Source organism: Pyxicephalus adspersus, chromosome 4 (genome assembly GCF_032062135.1).
Source record: "Pyxicephalus adspersus chromosome 4, UCB_Pads_2.0, whole genome shotgun sequence".
NCBI classification, from domain to species: domain Eukaryota; kingdom Metazoa; phylum Chordata; class Amphibia; order Anura; family Pyxicephalidae; genus Pyxicephalus; species Pyxicephalus adspersus.
Genome location: NC_092861.1, coordinates 59,403,320 through 59,421,788, shown reverse-complemented (window position 1 = coordinate 59,421,788; position 18,469 = coordinate 59,403,320). Strand labels below are relative to the sequence as shown.

General features: G+C 36.3%; 2 protein-coding genes across 2 annotated transcripts in view; one reads left to right on the top strand and one right to left on the bottom strand.

Annotated features, from left to right (window-relative positions):
* Positions 1–18,469, top strand: part of PSMD1 (proteasome 26S subunit, non-ATPase 1) — a 50,315-nt gene that overhangs the window by 21,442 nt on the left and 10,404 nt on the right. The window lies entirely within an intron of this gene.
* HTR2B (5-hydroxytryptamine receptor 2B) lies at positions 3,239–13,619 on the bottom strand. The gene is made up of 4 exons (XM_072408328.1): positions 13,388–13,619; positions 11,824–12,518; positions 7,831–8,031; positions 3,239–6,099 (listed from the first exon to the last, which is right to left on the bottom strand). The coding sequence occupies exons 2-4, from the start codon at positions 12,155–12,157 to the stop codon at positions 5,201–5,203; spliced, it is 1,434 nt and encodes a 477-aa protein (XP_072264429.1). The 5' UTR covers positions 12,158–12,518; positions 13,388–13,619; the 3' UTR covers positions 3,239–5,200.

Sequence of the window (18,469 nt, the reverse complement as noted above, 5' to 3'; positions counted from 1 at the left end):
GGGGCTCAGAAGTAATTGGACAAATAAAAAGCTGAAAATAAAATGTTCATTTCTAATACTTGGTTGAAAACCCTTTGCTGGTAATGACAGCCTGTAGTCTTGAACTCATGGACATCACCAGACGCTGGGTTTCCTCCTTTTTAATGCTCTGCCAGGCCTTTACTGCAGCGGCTTTCAGTTGCTGTTTGTTTGTGGGCCTTTCTGTCCGAAGTTTAGTCTTCAACAAGTGACATGCATGCTCAAATGGATTCAAATCAGGTCACTGACTTGGCCATTCAAGAATATTCCACTTCTTTGCTTTTATAAACTCCTGGGTTGCTTTGGCTGTATGTTTTGGGTCATTGTCCATCTGTATTATGAAACACCTCCCAATCAATGTGACTGCATTTAGCTGGATTTGAGCAGACTGTATGTCTCTGAACACCTCAGAATTCATTCAGCTGCTTCTGTCCTGTGTCACATCATGGATAAACACTAGTGTCCCAGTGCCATGGCAGCCATGCACGCCCAAGCCATCACACTGCCTCCACCATGTGTTACAGATGATGTGCTATGCTTTGGATCATGAGCTGTTCCGCACCTTCTCCATACTTTTTTTGCAATCATTCTGGTAAAGGTTGATCTTGGTTTCATCTGTCCAAAGAATGTTTTTCCAGAACTGTGCTGGCTTTTTTGGATGTATTTGAGCAAAGTCCAATCTAGCCTTTCTATTCTTGAGACTTATGAGTAGCTTGCACCTTGCAGTACACCCTCTGTATTTACTTTCATGCAGTCTTCTCTTTATGGTAGACTTGGATATCGATACGCCTACTTCCTGGAGAGTGTTGTTCACTTGGTTGGCTGTTGTGAAGGGGTTTCTCTTCACCATGGAAATGATTCTGCGATCATCCACCACTGTTGTCTTCCGTGGACGTCCAGGTCTTTTGGCGTTGCTGAGTTTTACCAGTGCTTTGTTTCTTTCTTATGATGTACCAAACTGTAGATTTTGCCACTTCTAATATTGTAGCAATTTCTCGGTTGGGTTTTTTCTATTTTTGCAGCTTAAGGATGGCTTGTTTCACCTGCATGGAGAGCTCCTTTGACCGCATGTCTCAAATAAACTCCAGGCCTTTAATCTGCCTAATTGATAATGACATAACAAAGGAATTGCCCTCACCAGCCCATGAAATAGGCTTTGAGTCAATTGTCCAACTACTTTTGAGCCCCTGAAATGAAGTGATTGTGTAAAAAAAAAAAAAAAAAAAAAAAGGCATTAGTTCCTCACATTTTTTTACAATCTTTTTGTTCCACCCACTGAATTAAAGCTGAAAGTCTGCAGTTCAACTGCATCTGAGTTTCATTTAAAATTTATTATGGTAATGTACAGAACCAAAATTAGAAAACATTTGTCTGTCCAAATATTTATGAACCTAACTGTACATTTAGGTTGTGGCAGTCAGCCAGCTGCACAATCCAGCGGATATATTACATCCGAAAACCAATCTGTTTGTTTACTGTGGTTCAATCTATACAGTGCAGTTCCAGTTTGTCATGGGTTGATCAATCAAATAACATTACCTTTATTCACTGTTTTCATATAATGTGAAACTTTAGTTTAACAAAAACTTTTCCCAGATCACTACTAAATAGAGAATTGTATGGCGAATGTTGGATTCATCGTTTTGCACAGTCTGAGTGTATATATATATATATATATATATATATATGTATATATATATATATATTTCTATATATATATATATATATATATTCGGTACCCTGTACTTTTGTTTTAAGCAATTGTAATCTGATAGTGTAGGCATTACACTCTTTCGCTTACAGTCCCAGCTTGAACATTTGTGTCTTAACTAATATGAAAAAGCAATGAATCACTCCCTTATGTAAATGCACCAATGTGGTGCTCCATGGAATTAAACATCCCTGCCTTCCAAATGTTTAAAGATATCTAATATGTCCAAAAAAGGGTTGGGATATTGTTTGTGGTAGATGAGCTCAAAGATAAAACACCATTAAAACATAATTTTAAAGTAAATACGTCATTGACTAAGGATTACAAGCGTTAAGGCCATGAAGAGGACAGAGTTTGGCAAGGATGCCACATTCACTTTTATGAATATTATGCCCCTAATATATCATTTCATGCGTTTGTGTGCACAGGTAATAAAATATATATACCTATATATAAGTAGCCACCCTTTGTCCTCTAACAAGGTATGTATATTTGAGAAATAGAGCTATATCCTGATTTGTCATGTTTTAAAAGGCTGTGTGATTTATTAGTTCAGTCAGCTGTGTCTTTTGCAGTTAAAACGTAAAACTTTTTATGTTTTCCTAGCCAACTTTTAAGTTGTTGACCTTAGTTTCAGAAGCTGCGTGTATGCAAACTAGCTTATTTCCCAAAGTGACTAGCCACCCTGCACAGACAAAACATGTAGATTCCCATTGAAGACTGCTGCTTTTTGAATCCAAAAGTGTTTAGGTCAAAGCCTCAGAGCAAACAATATCTTGAGTATGTGTAGGTTTCACTTAGAATTGTTGGGAAGTATGCTATGTCTATGTTCTGTGCTACTAGGACCGTAATGATCATACAATACCTGGTCTCCCCAGTTGAATGTATTTTACTGAGCTGTTCTAATATAAAGCTATTACTTGTATGTAAATTGTACTATCAGTTGGACTTCATTAAAACTAGTGCTTGCATGTCTTAGCTTTACTTCTTTGTTTCACTAATTTATTTCACTTCAAATAGGAAAAAGTTTTTGGCTGTAGCAACCACTTTTAGTTTATATTCTTGAAATCAAACTAGTAGAATGAAATAAAGAATTTGCCCGTACATCTTTCCTTTACTCTAGTACTTGTTTCCCCTGTTTTCTCAACAGTCCTCCTCCTAGTTTTAACCAGTCAATCAGGTTTATTTGGTTCTTTTTCCATAAAACAAACATTTGCAAAGCATGGCATGTAGGAGTTAGCAGAGGAACTTTCCTGACTCCCCCTGACATACTGCACATAATTTGGCTGGGAAAGACAGGATCTGTCGCTTGGGACAATGCATGTGTAAAGGCTTGTAGCAGTAATGGGATCATACATTTTTTTTGTGTGTATTCTGCATCTTGGCTATTCAGTGGATTTTGAAGCAGCTACTTTGACTAATGTAACAAAGTAGTATGTTCATTTATACAGCCAGTAAAGGTGTATTTTAAAGTTTCCTAGACAAAGACTCTAAGTATAGACACATACAATAAATATATAGGTATATTTTTTATGCACAATATTGGTGAATGTAAGGAATGAGATTTAGGCTGAGGCAAGTGGGCGAGTTGTGTCTCTAAACACAAGAGAGAGTGAGCAGGTAATGACATCATGACATCACTAAAGGGGAAGTTTCTTCCACGTTGAATTACTTCCGACCCCCCGCGCATTCTCAGTCAGAAGCCGGTAAGTTTAGTGGTTCGCTGGTCAGAAAAGGTTGGAGACCACTGACCTAAACCATCCGCTACCAACCAGGGATCCTTGTAAACCTAGAGTTTCTCTAGAGGCTGCTAGGAATTCTTTGATCTTTGGCTGATTTAAATCCCATTTCATTATGACCACATAGTTTTGGGGCCAATGCCGCTTGATAGAATCAGCAGCATGACACCAATGCTCCTTTTAGCTGCCTATTCCGTGTTTCCTTTCCATTGACCAGCAACGTTAGGGGCATTTTTTCCATTAACCTATAGTTTTAGCAAGGGTTCCCTAACAACCTTAAAATTATTTCAGGGGTTCCTTGGCTGCTTTAATATTTTGGCAGGTTTTACCTTTTCCTTTGCCCTTGAGAAAACATTACAATTCAGATAACAAAGCACTTTGTTTGAGTTCTTTTTACTTTAGTGAATATTATTGAAACACTAAGGCTGGGTACACACATGCAATAATTGTCCTTGGAATGGATCTTTCACGATCTTTTCCAATAACAAAAGACTGCAAAATGCATGAATGAGCGCTGCACATACAGCGCCGTTCTGCTCTATGGAGAGGGGAGGGGCGTCTGAGTCACACCCGCTGTGCTTTCTCCCCTTCACTATTATGATTGTTCATCGTTCGTTGTCCGTGGATCTGTCATGACAGTCGTTAAGACGACGAGCGCTGTACGCATGCCAGATTCTGATCCAATACCACCCCCTATCGGATAAGATTATCAGGCGATTATCGGACAAGAATCATCGGACTTGTGTACCTAACACGGAAGGGCAATCTGTTGTTATCCTGATAATGTATAATTAGCTCCAAGTACATCTTGTGCTTTGGTTATACTATCTGGAGTAGACAACTGTGAACACAGTTGAATCTTTTTTTTAATTGCAGCTTGCTTAGAATGATTACAGTTGTAGTAAGGCAAATTGTTAGATAATTATCATTATTATTTGTCGGTACAAAGTAATGATATTGTGGTTAATTTATTGACTCCTGCAGTTTTAGCAAGAAAATATTAATATATATGCCTCTGACATAAATAAAAATACTTTATTATTTAATCTATAAATACTAGCATTAGTTTAGCTTTAAAACCAGCAAAGGTTTATTGTCTTGCTAGTCTTTACATACAAACCATAATAAAATTCAACAATTTGAACAGGCAGGGCCTGATAAAGTGACTGTGCACTGTAATATTCTGCCCTGTTTTCTTCTACTGTATTTTTTTTTTATTTTTTTATTAGAATCCATCAGCTTGGCATGGACAGTTCATAGGATAGTAAACCCTGTATAGATCCATATTAGTCCTTGTTGCAAAGATTGACTGTGTGCAGCCATCCAGCTGTTGTGCCATCATGTTTTGCCAGTCATCTCTGCTTCAGTGTAAAAATGACAATATCTGAAGTTATATACTGCTATATGCCTTTTGTCTGAAGAACATTGTAGTAGCAAGTGCTTAGACTAATTGCTTGACATCCTAAACATTTTGTGTAGATTGAAACTGACCTTTATTTCAAACTTTGACGCTTGCCACAGTAGTTTTGTTAGTACCTGTTCTCCAATTCATCTCCTGCACCCTCCTTAAACCTCAGTATTCCTTGTCTCCCAAATCTGCTTTGAAACAGTTCTTTGGCCCCTGTCCAAAGAGATAGCACTGCATGTTGTATATTACTTTATAAATTAATGTATGTAATGTAAGTATTCTGGGTATGATGAGCTCTGTTATACATCATAAATTGAGTTTTATTTACACATAGCTCACTTGCTCCTCAGTCTTTCCAGCTTCATTTTCAGTAAGTAATAAGGTATCAAGCAAAATAGCGGATGACTCGAGCTGCGAGTTACGTAATCTTAGTGGACTTTGATACATGACTGGGTTTATCCCATTTTTCATTCCATGTTTCATGATGAGTTTTGAATTTTCTGCCACGGAGGTCCGAAATGATATTCGACTAGAGCAGTTCCGTAAGATTTTTACTGAGTGCATTCCACGGAAATTACAAGTGATATAACGCCCAAAGGCATCTCTGAAAGTCTTGTTAAATAGAGTGTAGACTAATGGGTTGACTCCAGAAGAAATATACCCAACCCAGACAAATATCTCCATTAGCATCTTGATTACCTCGGGGTCACAGTCATTTGGATCACAGAGGACTGAGGCCACATTGGTAATAAAAAAAGGACACCACATAAAAACAAACAAGAAAAATACGATTCCCAAAACCTTTGAAGCTCTTTGCTCATTGCTAATGGTCTGCATGGACTTCTTCCCTACACTGGACAGCCTCCGTATGGGAAATTCATCACTGTTTATTTGCAATGGCCGATCACGTTTCGCACCATCCAACATAGCCACCTTCTCGGGAGAAGAACTGGGAGTCATATCTCTCTGAAAGACGGTGGACACTGTGGACCAGGTTAGGCGCTGAGGAGGCTTGTTCTTGATTAGATAAGCTTTTTTCCTCAGTAGATGAATGGTTAGGAAGTAAATGACCACCATGATCGCAAATGGAATAAAAAAAGCAGCCATAGATCCATAAATAATGAAGTACTTGAAGTGTTCGGTCTGAACAAGGCATGTGTTGTTTGTGTTGAGAATTGACTCGGGGTTAAGAAGGCCTTTGATTGGGATTGGGACAGCAATACCTGAAAGATAACAAATATTTTACTTTTCGGGCAAACTTGCATAAGTCTTTTAAAAGAGCTTCACTGAAGGGGATTATTTCTATTGCTATCAAACACTTCATGAAACCTAATATATATAGATGTTTGCTAATGTTTTCAGGTTATCTAGAACACCAGTAGTATGAACATAGATATTGGGTTCTATTTAGAGCGGCCACATTATATTTAAGCAATTATTAAAGCATGTATCACAACAATGCAACATTAGAGCAGTGTAAAACACATGGGTTTGTTACCAGTTAGTTGCGTCTTTCTGCAAATTTGATTTCCTGTCCTGTCCTGTCATACAGCTGCTGCGTACTGATTACCAAAGCTTTATCATGCAAGACCCAAGTAATCTGATCATTACGCACTTCAAGCTATTTCAGGACAGAATGAATTAAAGGAAAGTGTTTCTGATCCGTTCTGTGGGAAAGCATGAGGATAGTTTTTCAGGATGTCCCAGTTATGCAGGGCACCTCCGCAGCTGCAGGATTCAGAGAGGATCAGCAGGTTGTCGTAGATTTGCTAACTAGCAGAGGCTGTTGCCAGTTAGTCCACTTGTGTGGGATTAGAAGCGGAGGTTGTACCTTGTATGACATTTGTATGACCTCTTATTGTGCTTACTAGGATGAGACCTTTACATAAAGTAGCAGATAATATATATGTGAGCATAATCTTTATTCACTTCAACCTACCCTTACTGTTTCCTATATCATTTTTTATTATAATTATCATTTTTAGTATTAATTTTTAGGACATACAAAATGTTGTTCACTAGTCTAATTAACCCAGTTATGTGGGAAGATTCAGTAGTAACCGAAGCCAATTGTTTTACACCGTGGATTTGAAACTTAATTTAATAAAACAGACAAGTTACCTAATGAATATTGTTTTCATTTGTAACCATTTAAAAAAAAAAAAGAGGTCAGCAGTGGCGGCCCCTACACTTTACCCATGACATGTGTACATTCAATTTTGTTAGAAATGCTTAAAATTGTTTATTACAAATACATGAGTATGAGTCCTACAAATCTGCTGTTAGTCTACTGAAGGAAAAATGTTTCATTGTACATTTACAGAGAGTTTTTAGACTATTTTTTTTCTTCCTAAAAGTTTACAAAAACAATACATGTCTACAAATTCACAATCACTACTGATCCTGGTTATCATTGTCTCCAGTACAGAATGTGATGGGAAAAAAAAAATGTTTTAATCTGTCAAAGGAACAGACTGTAAATGGAAATCTTTCAATGGTGAAACCTTTTCTTGTTGCAATTGCTTGATGGTCATTACCTAGCTTTAGAGGGATCTCCTCTTATTGCTGTGTCTTTGGACAAGAAATTAAGGGGATCTCCTCTACAGGACACAAAGGGAGGACAAAAAACTTTTCAAAACTATAATATAGCTTTGAATGTCAAATGAGTGACACATTTTTGGAGATAAATGATGTTTAATGATCCCTGAACTAGTAGTCTTTTTCTCTTACTTTTGCTAAACAAAGATGGATATCTAGGCATGAATCAGTTGATGACCTTCCTACTACTGGGCAGCACAGTCACAAATGTTTGACTTTTGTATGTTAAGATCCTATAACCTGTCCCAGCAATAGGGTAGTCAAGCTTCTATTTCTTCAGTTAGTATTATAGAGAACGAGGACAAATTCTTGTCATTAGATCAGTTGGGTGACTTTAAGTAATTGGTTCTGCTTACCTGCTGATATTATCCACACCACTGCAATTTTTATAAGTGTTTTTGCTCTGGTGTTGAATTGACTGGCTTGGATAGGTTTTTTAATGGCAATATACCGGTCCAAGGATATGGCACAAAGATGTATAATTGAAGCCGTGGAAAATAGAACATCCAGAAATAGCCAAATGGCACACAAGCAATGTGGCAGAGGCCAGACAGGTTCTGAAATAGATAAAGAATAATGGTCATTTCTTGTCAAGTCACCTGAGCTCTTTAGTCCACTTAGACAATTAGTCCTCCTCCACAAATAAAAATGAAGGTGGTCATCGACTATAACATATTATTATTAGATAAGCTGTCAGAATTGTAAAGAAAGTTGAATAGTAATCAATGAAAAGTTTGTAAATTATTGAACATTTAAATATGGCTCCCTGCCATATACTTTGATGCAGTTTTAAAAGTTATTTTCTTATTACGTTGATAAATTCCCCAAATGTTTATATCCACACAGATTATAAAAAAAAAAAAAACCTATTGACATTAATTTTGTTAATGGTATAGCAACTTAACAGGAAATGTTTAAAATACAACCAATCCCAAGAAGAAAAGTATAAAATATTTCTTCCTTAGGTTGCTGCATTATTAATATTTTCCCTTATCTTTTCCCTTTATTTTTGCCTGGTAATCATACCATTGATAAACTTTCTGTATTTGGAGGATGACGTTCTCATTGTACCGTATTTATGGAGCAGGACTATTGCGGCCTTGGGTCAGCAGGTGACCACAGAACATCGGCCCTCCATAACCTAGTTTTATTATAAATAATAATATTTTTTCCTGCTATACACACTGAATACATCTGTGCCCCTTGAGGTGAATTCCAGGCATAATAACTTTAAATTCCTCAATAGCCCCAAAGTATATACACCTATTTGCTGTGCACCAAACCCAGTTGTTACCTTGTATAAGTAAAAAATGACATAATCACTGCACACATGGCTTTTTCAGGCTGTTGGGGAACTCGTTGGGGTGAATAAATTAAAACCTTTTTGTTTATGAGATGTGGATTTTGGAGGACCTCATTCAGCCTCCCTTTACTCATATCAGGGATGTTTTGGTAAGTTGTAGTGCTCTAACTGCTTATGACCTTACCAAGATTTCCCGTGTAACCACATTGATAACCAGACCATTCCAGACCTAGCACTGGCACAGAAATCAGATGTCTTTTAAAGTGGTATTGTACTTTAGAGAATCTCCTGTTGTGGCATATTAATGTGGGTCTGAAGCTGCTGATAAGGTAGCCATGTGCAGATTGCCCTAACTAATTGTTTTTGGTACTCTAAACCTATTAAAGGTAAAGTTAAAGGTCATCACTCTTGAACTTCTGGTTTATGGCAACAATATGAAGAAAATACTTAATACTGATGATGATTTTAGTCTCTAATACTGTTTCCCAACTCATGAGTGGTGGAGGACAGGCAGCTGACAGGGAAGAAACTATGAGACTTCTAAAGACGCCTGAAGTTTAAATATTTAAAACTTGATTTGAAAACCATGATAATCATTTTAGAGGCAATACATATGTTCAGATTACTATATAAACTCAATCACGACTGGCCCTCCCTAGACAGTACTCCTCAGCATGTCAGGGCCGGCTTTTTTAACAGTCTCTGCTACTAGTTACACATGCCACATGGTAAAATAGTTTGCATAACCTTGTATTTCTTTTCCTGTAGACATTTTGTGAAAACAACCTCCTAACTGGATGCTGAAAGTGCAGGTGTATGGGCCAATGTGTATTATCTATTGTGCCAAGTTAGTGAGATGGATGCGGCGCAACCATTTGATGGATTAGAAATGTCACATATATGATCTTATGAACACTATAAAATAACTATAATACTTTAAAATACTGATCTTTTCTACTCAAATATAATTGAAACATTTGCGGAGAGGCTGCTAGTGCTGTCCTTCTGAAAATGTGAGCTGCTTTTCAGTAATGTTAATTCTCCTATTTCAGTGCTTTCTAAATCACTGACCTGGAACACCCATGCCTCAGAATGCTTAATCTGCATGCTTGTTCCAGGTCCGTTATTTTAGTTTTAAGGATTACATCATCTTGACAACCAGGCAACAGGCATTTTCAGAAAAAATAAGAACTGTTCATCTGAACTCAGGGTTTCCTGTGAACCAACTGACCATGTCAAACTTTAAGGTGTAGCTCTCTTAACAAGATTGCACTGCCTTTTTTCCCCTTTTGTACCAAGTTCATTGTAGACTTTTGTAATGTATGCATGTGTTATCTTCCATTATTTTTTTTGAGCTTTTACCCCCTTCGGTAATATTTAGATTTTGATTTTAGTTTTTTACGCACTAAATTATGTGCATAATATAACTGAGACAAAACTAGCTGCAGGGCCTGAACAATGTGAAATAGCGTTGGCATATAGTAAAGGAGCCTTGACAATGGAATTGGATGTCAAATCCTGCCTCAGAAACCCAGACTGCAGATTAATAAAGTATTTAGAATAACAAACCTGGCACTTGTGCTTTTTATAGCATTAGGCTAATGACACTTCCATTGATTAAGATGTCTCTGATAGAATAACAGCAATTTGTTCACGAGTTCTCTTTAATTGGAGCTGCAAGTTTTCCATCTTGGAAAGAGTGATGCTTCCTTTGTGCATTTTCCTGTGTACATTTTATTTATCACCGGGAATGAGCAGAACTTTTACTGAGAATCAGAAATATTTTATAGAAACGCAGAATATTTTTCTTTGGACTGAATAGCACATAATCTGCATTAGATTTATTAATATTTCATAGAAATAGAAGTTTTGCTGCACATATTTTCTCTTTTCTTATAACAATTTTGGATTTATTCTAAAACATAAGTTCATTTGGATGCTATCCTATTTGAAATCGTGGTTTTATTTAAAGCTTGAGCACTTTTTGTATTTTCTATTCTACATATTGTGGAATAAATGCTCAGAGAAGTGGCAGAGGTAGAATTTCAGCAGCTTGTTCTCGACATGTATATAAACATGCATAAGATTTGTATATGAAGGGCTATACTAGTCTCTTAGTTCTGTCCATACCTACACAGCACATGTGAATTTATGGTGGAATAGTATAAATAAAGTCTGATAATACAGCACTTTTTAAAACACTTTTGAAGTTACAAATTAAACTTTAACATTATCTAGCTGTGGAGACCAGGGATTGCTAAATGTTTCGTTTTGGGTAGTAGCCACTGCTTCTTTTTTCAGAATTGAGCAGATCTTCACATATAATCTGAGCAGAATGATACATTTTATTTTTTTTCCTAAGATTGGTAATTTTTTTTGTAGGGCAGCTCAGAATATTAGATTTGCCATACGCCCAAGCAGTACCAACAGGAACAACATGTTTACATGGTGACTTTTTTGTTTGCATTTATCTTGAAACCTTTATTTTTGGTTATATATTAATATAATTTTTTTTCATTTTGTCAATGGGCTACAAATTGCCTTGCCAGTATGTCCAATATTTCTGAAATCCTTGTTTGCAGTTGCTCAGGTTTTCCAAAATTATGCACTAAATGCAATGCGTACCAAACAATTGGTTTTAGGAATCCTTCAAGAGTACAAAATTACAAAAAAGATTGTGCACCTTTTATTATCGATAATAACAGATTTCAAAATCTGAGACCCTGGTTATGCTGTCTGAGGTTAGCATGTTCAGTGAATATTTTAACTGTTCAGTCATTTTTATAACGGGTTTTTTTTTATAAGTATGTAATTAAGTGTTCCATTTATTTGCATGTACAGTCATTTTGACCATGTTAGAGAGATAGTAACAACATCAATTAGGACTAAACTTCAGCAATTGAGCATTTTTCCAATGAATTATGTCCATGCTAAATCATGAAAAATTTAAATTATTTTGTATGTGGACCCAAAACAACCCTTATATACTGCTTGGTGCAAGGATAATAATTTTTAGGTGAATACGTTTATGCTTTAGGGTACTTACTGAACATAATGGTAAGGAGTGCAATAGGCATCACAAATATCCCAACTAGCAGGTCTGCCACAGCCAGAGACATAAGAAAGTAGTTAGTGGCATTTTGTAGTTTCTTCTCCAGTGATATTGCCAAGATTACCAGGATGTTTCCACCGATTGTAGGAACTATAACCATAAGTGTGAGAAGTGCCAGCCAGCATTTCTGTGTTGGTTCTGTGTCTGGCCTGCTGTCATTCACACCGCTGCCATTGTAAGATTGGTTGAGTTCTGGCATTTTGTGCCAGAGAGTAAAGTTAGGAGATCCTCCAGATAAATGATGATTTGTCAAAAAGGCTTCTTCCATGTCTATTCCACCATTTCATCTAACCAAGCCATATCATTGCCATTTATCCAGAATATGCATCCATGATATTTATGTTTAGAATACAACCATGCTATTTCTGACATCTGTGTGCACGACACCTGGTCCATAAAAATATTAAAGCTGAATATGAGCTTATGTTGAAACCCTCTTTAGGTTTATCAGCTAGAAGATATCCCACTTGTGTCCTCTAATCACCAGCCTTCAGAATCCTTTCTTCCTTTCTGTTGCTGTGAAAAGACAGACTGTTTGTTGGAAGTATTCCTTTAACATTTCCTTTGCCAAAGATGCTGCTCAGATGGTCTAATCTGTGTCCAAATGTGACTTTTCTTCCTGAGTCCATCTAGACAGGGCAGAAAAAACGATTTATCTCCATTATAATATTTGAAATATCCGTGCTACTTTGTTTTTAATACCTTTAAATATGGTGTTCTGTCCTGGTAATGAGACAGATGAGAGATCTGCTTTTTTTTTTTTTTTTTTTAAATCCATTTGTTTTTATCAAGCTTACTGATATAGCCCCCCCCCCCCCAGAATGAATATTATCTGTGGGGTTAACCTAACCTCGCATGAAGATTTAACTCCTGATTTTGGTGGCATGGTACAATTTTCAAGGATTCTCAAGGATTCTTTGTGACTGAGCAGTTTTACCCTAACACATCTTCCACTTTGGTTGATTAATGAAGTTAGAAATGTTTAGATAAGTGTTGGAAGATTCACTTCAATTAATTAGGGAAATTTACATTTTTTTCCTGGTTAATTTAGCTCTCTGTACATTCTTTGTTTCCGAGTAATATTTTTGGTAATATTTTAAGGGCAGTGTAAAGAAATGATTCTGTTATTTAGAGGATTCTTAAAGCTTAACCTATACCACAACAAAGTATATAGCCACATATGGATATGTCATATAGAATATTCTTACTCCGTTATTATGAGGAGTGCTGAAAAACAATGAAATGGAGACAATATTCTAGGGGTGACTGGGGACTGCGCTCAAAATTAAATTGAATATTAATTGATGGTTAGTGTTTTTTAAAAGATCCCTTGTTTCAAAATAACCCATATGTTAAGCTGACTCCATACCTGCCTCATATAATACATTTGTGTGAAAATACGTATGATTAGATAACTAACATTCCATTAGTATTAGTATATAGTAGATGATGGTTGGTACAGCTAGTACTATAAGCACATCTCTGATTTCATACTCACCAGATCTGTACAGCTGTGAGAAGTTTGTGTGATGTGTTTGTTAGTTTCTTGTCATGGTTTTCCTTTGCTCCCCCTTCTTAAAGTTTGAGTAGCTGCTTGTCACTTTTCTAGGACTGTAGATTGCAACGCTTATACATGTATGTGCCCCCAGGGACTCATGGTCGACCTTTGTTAACTGAGTGTGTCTAGTGCATCTGTACTCCCGAATGGATTCACTCAGTCTCCTTAAGAGAATCTAGAGGAGGTTGAGAGCTGGAGGTCAGCCAGAAGCCAGGCTTCTACTGATTTCTTCATACCCCCCCCCCCTTTTTTTTTCCTTTAGTCCCACCCACCTAATCCAGATGCACCCTTGGGGGCTTCACTACCAGTTACTGACAACAGACCCCAACCTAAACACAACAAGAGGAGGAGGATATTTAATGCATGAAATTCTAGCTAGAGAGCATATTATTGCAGCACCCATTCAGCTAATTAAAAACACACATACTTGTGCCAATTTAACAGATCGTTTTTAAAGCTTTACTTTTCAATGCTTTATCAACCCCCTACTGATTTATTTATATTCATACTTGTTTATGACTGTTGAATAATTATGATTTCTGTTTAAAAAGTATCTCTGCACATTGGGTAATGTATGCAGATGATATACATCTTGCATATTGGGTCAGTTTCATATGAGTTAATGAGAGAGGACTACGGGTCATAATATTACTGGGCTCAGCACCTCTCGACCATATGAATTTGGCTGTGTCTGTAAAGCCAGAGCCTGGAGAATTTCACGTGCAGATATTGTATACACAGAACAGGCAGTTCATATACCTCTCCAATGAAAATGAACTTTTCTCTTTTGTAGCTGCACAGGCACTTCCCACATATTAACCCCTTGGTGAACTTTGTAATCCTCTTCAAAATGTAAAGCTTGTTCTGGACATCTTCCACCTTATACTTCTTCCAATAGAAGGACTGGCACTCAGCTATGCTGTGATTGCATTTGTAAGTTGTATACATAGCACAGAGCTTTGTCTCTTTCCCCGAAAAGAAATCTAGGAAAGTTTGAGATTGGAGTGTGTTCTGTAGAGCACCATCTGATAAATCACATACAATTATGTTGTTTTGTCTTCCTGGGCTTACAAGATGACACTCTGTAATTTATTCTTGTATGCTAAAGAGGATAAACTATGATTTATCAACATTGGTTGCATTTATTCTTTTGTTCTTATTTTAAAATGATTTTAAATCGATATGCTTGGGCTTCAGTTAAACATTGTAAAAGTTATATTATGCAGAAAAAACTCATCTAGATAAGGTACTCCAAAGATCTTTAATGTAACCAGAATATAGAAAGAGAACATACCACCAAAATAGATGCAATCCACAGGGCAAACAAAAAAAATAAAATGTACACTCCTCAGACCATTACACTTTTTTTTTTTTTATTATTGAATGCTGCATGTTTAGGCAAATTAAACATCACTTTTAAAATCACAGTACCATGTTACATTTGTGTTTACGGAATGCATAACCTACCCATTACCTGGTATCTGCAGTTTTTGGAAAAGTAATTTTTAGGATTTAAAGAAATCTTTATTTTATAAATAAACCCTTAATAGAGGGTGTCTCCATGATACTTTGCATTCCAGGCTTAATATTGCCCACATGCAGGAATGTAGCAGTGAGTCAGAGGATCAGTCTGCAATGTATATGATGTGCTTTATACTGTACCTATTATATGAACCTGAAGAAACTGCTGCTTTATAAGCCCATAAGGAGCCCATCACCTTCAGCCTGCTTAGTGGTATATGTCAAATATTCAGATGTTATGCTTCATAACTAATTGATTGTAAAATACTTATATTTAGTCCTGAGTTTGATAAAGAAAATAAGTGGAGAATACCATGAAGGTTCCAGATGACAATTGTGTTTATTCTTTTATGCCATATGTAATAAGCACAATGCAGTACTTCATTGTTTAAAACATAATGGGGAAAAAGCAAAGTAATGATAATCATGCCTAATGAGTGTCATCATTTTAACTTATAATAACTTGGATGGAGTTCTAGTTTTATTGTTGTTAATTGTTTTTTTTTTTTTTTCTTTGGATATGTACCACCTGAGTAATGCTTTGGGCTCAATGTCACAGCTTGCTACTTCTTGTAACTTGTACTAGATAAGAACAGAGAAGAAAATAATGTTTTGGAGACTTGGCAATGTTATAATGCAGTTTAGTTGTGATCAAAAGTATTAAAAATGTGTCCATTAATTTCCCTTAAAATTATAATCACTTCACCGATCACGACAGTTCAGTAGTTGTTTTCCTGTTCATTTGTCTGCTAATCATATTGCCTAGAAGTGTACGATGGGCAATTTAATCATGGAGCTATGCCCTGGAACACACATTAATTCCCCTCAGCTCTAGCAGGGGAAGCCTATAAACCTTTTTTTTTTTTTGGTAAACTTGATATCTGCCATTTGCAGTACACCTAGTGAAACATTTTCCTATCTCTAGTACAACTTATGGTTTAGTAAGTTGAGAAATTGCTCACAGAATTCCTTATGAAAATAAAGTTAGTGAAAGGATCAGTAAAAACCATTCCTTGGCTGAGATGCATTCTTTCCAATCTGATGATCTGTGATTATTTAGATAGGTGTTCTTAATCTTATGTTTAATTTTTAGTGATGGTGGCTTGGCAGACTGGGTATACTTTAAATCAACATTTTAAAAATGTTCATTTTTTTTTCTTTCAAAGATTTGTTTAAAATTGTCTTCTGAGTAATTTGTTGATCTCCCTGAGTTTTATAGTCATAAGCCATACAAAAGGACACACCAGGTTCCTCAGCGTTTCTGCTATATGGTTAAAGTGTTGCATGAAGTATTAGCTCAGTATGTTTTAATTTTTTTCTTGGAAACCTGTAACGCACAAATTTATGTGATTATAAGATGTTTCTCTTAGCAATGAAAGCTTAAAGCTAAACTTTGGGTAGATATAAATGGCACAAATGAATCCATCTATGTATTCATTAACACATTTCTAAATGCAAGCACTGCATGAGTATCTAGTTAGAGCATTATGGGAGAGATCAAAGGAGTAAAGGTGAATGTTGAAGCAAAAGCTGTTTTGCTTGAGTTCTGCTTTAAGTTCCGGAGCCCTTTTCCCATCCTCCACATTAAAATGTATGCTGAACTCTCGACAATCAGTTCCAATTTTTTTCCTATCCCAATCCTTCAATGGGCCCAGATTCAATTTTGGGGATTGACAGTGGCATCTTTTATATATTTGTGTTTCTTCAGGATACAGTAGAATTTTTTACATTGCAATAGGAACCACTGGAGTCCCAACATTTCTTCGTTTTATCCTTTGACGAGTGCTGCGCTCTGTTCTTGGTGGGATCTGATACTGTATATTTTTGTTATACAATTCTGAACACAAACATAATCAGTGCTCTAATAACGTGTGACATTATAGCAATCTGTCAGACCTCGGGCGGTAACGAGAGGGGTGTAACATGCACAGGAATCCAAGGGAATTATTCAGCTAGAAAGTGTTGAAATGCTTCTTGAGAGACTCAAAGTGTAGTCTGTTACAGAAGTAACTTCTGTATTCTTGGGAAGGAATGTATATATAATATCTGTTTATATGTATATTTATATACCCACTGGAGAATGGTACCATGTCGGCAGTTTAAGTAAACTGATAAACATTCCACAGTGTGTGTCTCCCCCTTTGCCCATTATACTTGTACACATTCACTAGATTGCATGCACACATGATGTTTTTGTAGCTAGTGTGATTTAATCTTTTTTTTTTTTTCACCATTTGTTTAAAATCATGTTTACCGTGCAGCTATGGAATGTTCACCTGGGTGATTTTCTGCATGTCTGAAATTACACTGACATTTTATTTACATATTTTATGGCATCTCCTCCAACAGTCAGTATTGGTGTGTTACAGGTTTTAGTAGTTTTGTTCTTTCCTGCCAGTAATTCTGAAGTTTGTTCAATCTCAAAATTATTTGGCTGTGAAAAGTTAAGTCTCTGCAGTCATTTAGCCTTTAATGCGTTGAAAACACATCACACATTTTAACGTTATGCAATGCCTGTGTGGATTATCTGAGGGAATGCCAGCATGCATTGCTTTAATGCCAACGTGGCATGCTACTTTAAAATTGAAGACTGCATATGTGGAGACTGCCAATTCACTTTAACAGAATGTGTTAGCAGTGCGTTCAGACAGATGTTGCTTGAAGCATTTCCCCTGTAACACCTGGGTGTTTTAGAGCTGCATTGAAGAAGTGAAAACTTACCTTAAAGTAGGCCATGCACAAGCAGGTCTCTAAATGCTGGTGGCAGAATCTCTGATGATTGCCATTCATTACAATGGAAGAGCTTCAATACCACAGATGCCTTTTTAGGATTGAAAAATGTTTCTCTACCCTCATTACTTTAAAAAAAAAAAAAAAAAAAAAATATATATATATCTATATATATATATATATATATATATATATATATATATATATATATATATACCTATACCTGATTTTTTGCAGCAACCTGCCTTCTTTTTACTGCATAAAAATGTATTCATGAAAACAGTAGGACTATTAGACATAAATATATATAGGCTAAAGCAGGCCTACTAATAATTCCATAAATGTTATATTCTGGTAGGTATACACGATGCAGCTTCCTCTAAAAGCATGAAAGGTCCTTAGGAAAGGAGTAAGAGAACTACAGAACTACATTTTTTCACGTCCAGAATTCTGCAGTAGAGTGCTATACAATCTCTGGGCTTTGTTAGCAGTCTAGTAGGGCTGATTTGTTATTAAAGCAGAGGTAAAATCAGAGTTCCTAGTTAACTTTTTGAGTGCTGCCTCATAAATGTCATACCTTGGGGAAAAAAATACCCATATGTGATTCATTTTGCAATAGCAAATCACAGCTATTTACATGTACTGTATTAAATACGGAAATCTGAATGCATGACTTTGGGGCTATATCGTATTAATTGGTTCCATTTGAACTTAATGTGTGTAAAATGACATTAACCATGGGTAATTCGTAAATGCTTTTAAAATTGACCA